This window comes from Primulina huaijiensis, chromosome 11, assembly GCF_012295235.1.
Source record: "Primulina huaijiensis isolate GDHJ02 chromosome 11, ASM1229523v2, whole genome shotgun sequence".
Classification (NCBI taxonomy): Eukaryota; Viridiplantae; Streptophyta; class Magnoliopsida; order Lamiales; family Gesneriaceae; genus Primulina; species Primulina huaijiensis.
The window spans coordinates 8,896,589-8,904,041 of NC_133316.1; the positions used below are offsets into that span (position 1 = coordinate 8,896,589).

General features: G+C 36.9%; 1 protein-coding gene across 1 annotated transcript; it reads left to right on the forward strand.

The window, feature by feature from the left end:
• The first annotated feature begins 1,464 nt into the window (after positions 1 to 1,464).
• On the forward strand, positions 1,465 to 3,554 carry LOC140988343 (uncharacterized). Its single transcript, XM_073457372.1, has 3 exons — positions 1,465 to 1,837; positions 2,887 to 2,927; positions 3,489 to 3,554. Exons 1-3 carry the CDS (start codon positions 1,465 to 1,467, stop codon positions 3,552 to 3,554), a joined length of 480 nt encoding a protein of 159 aa, XP_073313473.1.
• Positions 3,555 to 7,453: the final 3,899 nt, after the last annotated feature.

Sequence of the window (7,453 nt, forward strand, 5' to 3'; positions counted from 1 at the left end):
CAATGTCCCCTACCAATGAAACATGGTACTCACATCGCAGATACTAGTCTCAAACTCGAGCGGCCTATATCCTTTTTAGCGGCGGCTGAATCGACTAGGAACTGTTTAGAATATACAATATTGCAAATATGAGATTCATGATACTCATCATATGAGCACCTCATATTCTTTCTACTATTTGTATATTCAAGGACTTTATCTATGCAACTAGCATGGGTATTCAGATAAAGAAGTGCCAAAACAATAATTTCAAATATTATTAAAATAAAGACTGTTTATACATAGACTTTTGTTGTGAACACTCGGCCAACACTTGGCTCGACGTGCACCTACTCTAACAGATTGGCATGGCACCATATGAAGCATTACATGGTAGGAAGTGTAGATCACTTTTATATTGGGATGAAGTAGGAGAAAGGAAAATGTTGGGACCCGAGTTGGTTCAACAAATGGTTGATGTGGTCGCACTGATTAGACAAAGAATGAAGACAGCTCAATCTCGACAGACAAGTTATGCAAATGTTCGAAGAAGACCTTTGGAGTTCAATGTAGGTGACCAAGTGTTCGTCAAGATAGCTCCCCTCAAGGGAGGTATTGATGCGAACACGGATGTGCACGTCCCAAGGAAAGCATGGGATCCCTTAGAGTTACCTGCGGGACCAATCACGAGGGGACGACTGAAGAAGTTTAAAGAGGCGTTACATGGGCTTATGAGCAAGGAAGAAGGACTTACAAGCAAGGTGCAAAGTGCTGAAGGGTTCATGATGCATGGGAATAAGTTTGGGAGCCAAAGGAACATTATTCAGGTGATAAATGAAGAGGAGTCCAGCAGCTTCGGCCCCCGAGCGGCCAAACATTACCGCCCGAGCGCCACACTTACTGTCCAAGGAGAAAATTTCCAGAACCCTCGGCGCCCGAGCGGTCACATTCTACCGCCCGAGCGCGAATAGTCCAGAGCCTTCGGCACTCGAGCGGTCAAATTATACCGCCCGAGCGCGAGTCATATTCGGGAAGTTATTTGTTTCTTTATTTAGAGTTTTAATTATCTTGGTAACTAGATTTGATATCTTTTGATATGTAAACCTATGATGAACGAATTTGAAGGCACTTTTCAGAATATTATTATTGAGTTATCAAAGTTTTGAGTTTTCTCTCAACTTTTTCAAGGCTTTAGCTTTGTTTTCAAAAATCAAACTTATCAAAGTTTTTAACTTTGTGGCGTTTGTCGATCGTGCTTGTGCGGATTGTCTTAGACTTGTTCTTTGAATGTTCGTCATAATTTTCGATTGTTTATCTCGTGATTATTTGTTGCTAAACTTTTCATAGTTTAGAGGTGAAAATCACAACACACACACTTGATTCAAAAGATCGGGACAACACGAATTCCTTGTTCGATATTAAATTGAGGGCGCGATTCATACTTAATCGTGTTTGCTTTTATTCGTACGTGGATTCACATCAGTTATGAGGTTTGGAAAGAAAGGTAAGTTGAGTCCTCGCTATATTGGACCTTTCGAGATTCTGGATAGTATTGGTGAAAGAGCGTATCGATTGGCTTTGCCTCTGGATTTAAATCGAGTTCACAATGTTTTCCTTGTTTTAATGTTACGGAAGTATTTGTCCAATCCATCCCATGTTCTTCGACACGAAGCATTGGATCTTTTGCCTAATCTGAGCTATGAAGAAGTGCCGGTCCAAATTCTTGACCGCAAAGTGAAAGTGCTAAGGAACAGAGAAATTGGCTTTGTTAAAGTTCTTTGGAGGAATCATGTGATTGAAGAGGATACATGGGAACCGGAGGAGGAGATGAGAGAACGTTATCAAGATTTATTTTCAAGTAATCAAATTTCGGGGACGAAATTTTTATAAGGGGGGGAGATTGTAATATCCCAACCATTTATCCTTCTATTGTCAATGATGATTATTCTATGGTTTGGTGTTATGGCTATACGGTTATTGCAATGTATTCATGGTTATTTATTGTATGGTTTTGGTATGGTTTAGTAGATGGTTGTGTATTTGAGGAGTTGTTATTGTTGTGAAGGTATAATGTTGGGTGTTGGATTGATGGTTTGGATGGTTTGAGCCAAATAGGTAATTGGTGTGCAGAAATGGTATGAAAAATATGGCAGTAGTTGTGGTTTTTAGCATAAATATTTGTATATTGATCCAAATTACATGAGGCCAATTGCATTAGAAAGCTAAGATCCAAGGCTACAACTTTCATGTTTTGAGTTTTGTTCAATTAGCTAAGGAAGATGAGTCAAAAGTGGCCCGAAGTGGGTCGTGTGTTTCTTTTTTTTCCACTGACATATTTTGGTAGAATGAGCATAACTTTTTACTCAAATCTCCAAATGACCTGAAACCAATGGGAGATTCAATAAAAGCCATAGGGCTACAATTTTCTTGTTTATCACTTTGGCTAATTCGGAAGAAAACGTGCAGTTTTGGCCCTTGGACCGAGGGCACACGGACCCAGACACGGACCCATGCACGGGGTCTGGGTCTTGACAACGAAAATTTGTATTTTTCCGAGTATACACGGACCAATACACGGAGGGGGGCACGGGGTCCGTGTCTATGGCATAGAAAACATATTTTTAAGAGTTTTTAAGCCAATAACTTTGCCATTTCACTTATTCCTCTTGCAACCATCGACTTGGGAAGGTAGGGTTCTTCATTTCGTTTCTAAATTCCTTTCTTTCCAAAGTTTGAATCTTCAAGTTGGAGGTGTGATCTTCATATCCTCAAGAGCGACTAATCAAGGTAAGGAAACTGATCTTTTGGATATTGGTTGAAGTGAAGGGAATTGTGGTTTAGGCTGGAATGATATTTTATAGGTTGATAATGTGAAGTTAATGGTATAATCTTGATCTTATGTTGTAGGATCAACTACCAAGAAGTTATCACAACAAGTTCTATTTGTTGTAAGTGGAATTTTTCCTTGAATGCATCTCATGGCCTATATATATATGATGAATGGTGTTGTTATTGTTCCTAGCTCCTTTAATACATTGATTATATACTTTCTATGTAATGGTTCATTGATTATGATAAAACGAAAGAAATTTTGTTGCCAATTGCTAAGAAAGGAGCTATTTCTAATTCATGCACACCATATGTTTGATAAAATGATTCAATGGTTCTTTTTATGGCTTGATGGTTATATGGTAGTGGTGGTGCTTCTAGCACTTCTAAATCCACATAACAGAAGTTGATCAACATTTAACGTGTACAGTGACTGATTTTGACTGAAATGTACATGTATACCATCGACGGATGACTTATCAATGCCATACAAGGAAAATGAAAGAAATGGTTGATAGATTGCCATCTTATAATTGTTATATATATTCCACTGAACGATGGCATTTTCTATGGTTCAATTGTAATGATTCCTTTCTTTACACTATTGTATATGTAATTGTTATTGAAAGTTCCACTTACTGAGTTTTGTAAACTCATTCCAGTTATGTCATGTGATGCAGATAAAAAGGAATAGCGATAGAAGCGTCGAAGCAGGGAAGGTGCATGTGCCAAAGCTTGGAGAATAATGTTTTGATATAATTTGACAATTAAATAATGGTTTTGAGCATTGTACCTTGGTTCATGTTTTAAACAAGAAAATTATGTCACATCTTTTTTCAAACACTTGGTAATTATGGATATGGGATCTATGTGTATTTTGGAAAGATTGATTGTGGTAATATTTATTTTGTTTGCTTGGTAATATTTGATAAGTCGATATTTATGGGAAAATTTGTCAAAATTTTATTAATTATTATTTTTCTCCAAATCTTTTATAAGGCTTCCGCATTATAGTATTTATAGTTTAATGTCATGAGGTAAGGGTGTTACATTTAGCTCAATTGGTACCAGACTTGTGCTGAGTATCTATATAGCCATGTGATCTCAGGTTCGAGTCTGGGAAGGCACAAGCTCCAGTGCATGGGCTGCAGAGTTCTATGAGTAACCCGTATGACGCCTATAGAAAGCCGGTGAGGGAAAAAGCCCCTTGAGCGAGCCCAAGATCGGGGTAGCCGTGGGTCGATCAGGGCAGTGGGCCGTATGGGCGGTCCACTGGGTCTGTAATGTGTCGTTACATCTTGTGACCAAATTATGTATGGGGTTGGAAAGCGTTAAAGCATGAACGAGGACCAATCCACCCGTTACAGCATGAACGGGGATATCATGTATGTGAAAGTGGATACGCCCCTGTCAGCCCAGTATTGTGGTTTGTCTGATCGGGCATTTATTATGTATGGGTCACTCGCTTTGAAACATGCCTCTACGCGAAAATGATGAAGTTATGTATGTTCAAGTATGCAAGCATGTTTAAGAAAAGTTTTATGTTGATGGCACGTCTATGTATGTATGTACATATGTTCGGTATAATAATCATATGACTACCCATCTGCATGTTTGGACATATATATGCCCTTACCAAGAAACGCAGTACACAACAGCACAGATGCTAGTCTCGAGCTCAAGCGACCTTTATCCATGTTTTAGAAGGCTGAATCGACTAGGAACGAATTTAGATCATACAGTGTTTACACACGAGTTTCAACATCGAACTACGTTTCATTTGTATTAAAGTATAATCAAGGTCTTTATCTATATTTGATAACATGTGTATACAAATAAAAAAATAACAAACCATGAAATAATGAATTATATTAAAATAAAGATTGTTATTTACAACTGAGTCAATAAAATCCCTAGCCAACAATTGGCTTGCAGGGCATCTACTCTAACAAAACTTGTTGCATACTAGATGTTTTTTGAGTAGCAAGGTTTGCACTAGATGTTTTTTGAGTAGCAAGGTTTGCAATCTTATCATAGATGGAGGAAGTTGCACCAATGTGGCTAGCAGTGATATGGTAGAAAAATTGGGTTTGCCTACGTTAAAGCACCCTCAACCATATAGGCTTCAATGGTTGAATGATTGTGCGGAGGTGAAGGTGAACAAACAAGTAATGGTTTCTTTTTCGATTGGGAAATATATTGATGAGGTCTTATGTGATGTAGTGCCAATGCATGCTTGTCATATCTTGTTGGGAAGGCCGTGGCAATATGATAGGGAAGTGACACATGATGTGTTCAAGAATAGGTATTCATTTGTATTGAAAAAAGAATCCATTGTATTACTTCCTTTGTCTCCAAAGCATGTGCTGGAGGACCAATTGAAAAAAAAGAAGAGAGATGAGACCGAAAAAATGAGTGAACAAAAAAGTGAGGTTGTCTTTGAAAATAAAAATGAGATGGCTGAAAAAAAGAATAATAAGAAAAGTGAGATAGCCATACAAAAGAAAAAAGAGAGGAAAGAAAATGAGGGAAAAGAAAATGAGAGGAAAGAGGCCAAGAAAAAAATATATATGACCCAAAAGAGTGAGTTGAAACATATGTTGCACACACATGAACCACTTGTGTTGATTCTTTACAAGGAGATCCTCCTTAACACAAGTGATATAGCCGGGTCCCTTCCGAGCATTGTTGTTTCACTTTTTCAGGAATTTGATGATATATTTCTGGAGGAGCTACCTCAAAGACTACCATCATTGAGGGGGATTGAGCACCAAATTGATTTTGTACCCAGGATTGCATTTCCAAATCGTCCAGCTTATAGGAGCAATCTGGAGGAGGCTAAGGAGCTTCGACGACAGGTAAGTGAGTTGTTAGATAGGGTTTTTGTGCGTGAGTCCATGTCTCCTTGTGTTGTACCTGTTTTACTAGTTCCTAAGAAAGATGGCTCATGGCGTATGTGTGTAGATCGTAGGGCAATCAATAACATAACCATTAAGTATAGGCATCCCATACCTAGAATAGTTTATATGTTAGATGAGTTGCATGGTGTATGTATTTTTAGCAAAATTGATTTGAAGAGTTGTTATTACCAAATTAGAATGATGGAAGGTGATGAGTGGAAAACTGCTTTTAAAACCAAGTACGGTTGTATGAGTGGATGTCATGACTTTTGGCTTAACTAACGCTCCTAGCACCTTTATGAGGTTAATGAACCACGTCTTGCGTGCATACATAGGAAAATTTGTTGTGGTTTACTTTGATGATATCCTAGTATATAGTAAAAACTTGGATGAGCATGTTAATCATTTGAGACTTGTGGTAATCACACTATGGGCTGAGAATTTATATTCTAACTTAAATAAATGTGATTTTGTACAAGCAAACTTGTCTTTCTTGGTTTTGTGGCAAGCTTACAGGGGATACATGAAACAACCCACTCTCATGACATTTAAATTTAAAAGAAAAAACATACGCTGAAGCATTAACATTTGAAAGGGAAAGAACAATATCACATTTAACATAATAACATTTTCAAATTTAGTTTACATAAATATTAACTTTTGTATCATCCCAAAAGAAAACCAAAATTCGACCTCATTCACCCCATAATTCATTTTTGCAAAATACATAATTAATTAAACTTCTCATGTTCACTATAATAAAAAATAAAAGTGACATGAACAAACAAAATCTTTCCCATTGCCTTTTATATGACTTCTCCTGCTTCGGACAATCCGCTTCAATCTATTTTATCACCTACATCACATGACATTAACTGGAATGAGATAAAAATCAGTAAACAAAAAGCTGTACCTAACAAATACATATACATAGGCTTGGCTTGAAACATGGCTATGACAATGGCAATGAACAATGAATCAATAGCAATAAACAATGAATAATATCATCTTCAATTAACAATAGATAACAAAGCAATATAGATGGTATTTCAGATCATGAATTAAAGGAAAAGAAATGAGAGTCTGTGACCTGTGACCTGTGGATAGTATATTTTTGATATATAAATATATCAAAACTGTGAGAGATACTCATAATAATGTGATTGGCCAATGACATGCATGAATTACTATAATTCCTTGGCTTTAATCATAGGAAATCTCATTGAGGCATTTAAACAAACACTTGGTAGGCACAATGGTGTATTAGCTCCTTGATCAATGAATTCAATGGAAATGCTTGAACAATGAACATATAACAATATATAGATCAATTATATACCAATGAAAGGAGCTAATTAGCAATAACATGACTTGATACATATAAAATCATTTGAGCACTTGAAAGGAAACTTCTACTTACAACCCTCAAGCACTAAGATGGCTATGATGATCTTGAATGAAGCCTACAACAAGAATCACAATAATAATTATAAATCATCACCAATAATCCAATGAATCAATGAACCCAACTTAACCCTTAATATATCAAACCCTTCCAACTCCAAAAAATACAAAGTCCTTACCTTAAAGCTTGAAAGTTAAGGTAAGAGACACTAAGAAATCAGCTATGATCCTTGGAGTTGGAATGGAGAATTGAAGAAGAAAAAAATCTTGAGGGAAAAGAGCAAGAAACGTTTAGGAAAAAGGAAGAAGGGAGAACTATGAAGAAGCCTCTAGAAAATGGA

Bases quoted from the DNA above. Each gene is read 5' to 3' on its own strand.
- LOC140988343 (XM_073457372.1), top strand. From the start codon at position 1,465: ATGAGGTTTGGAAAGAAAGGTAAGTTGAGTCCTCGCTATATTGGACCT. The intron at 1,838-2,886 runs GTAATCAAATTT...CTTATGTTGTAG, and splicing joins TTATCAAGATTTATTTTCAA to GATCAACTACCAAGAAGTTA. The intron at 2,928-3,488 runs GTAAGTGGAATT...CATGTGATGCAG, and splicing joins CACAACAAGTTCTATTTGTT to ATAAAAAGGAATAGCGATAG.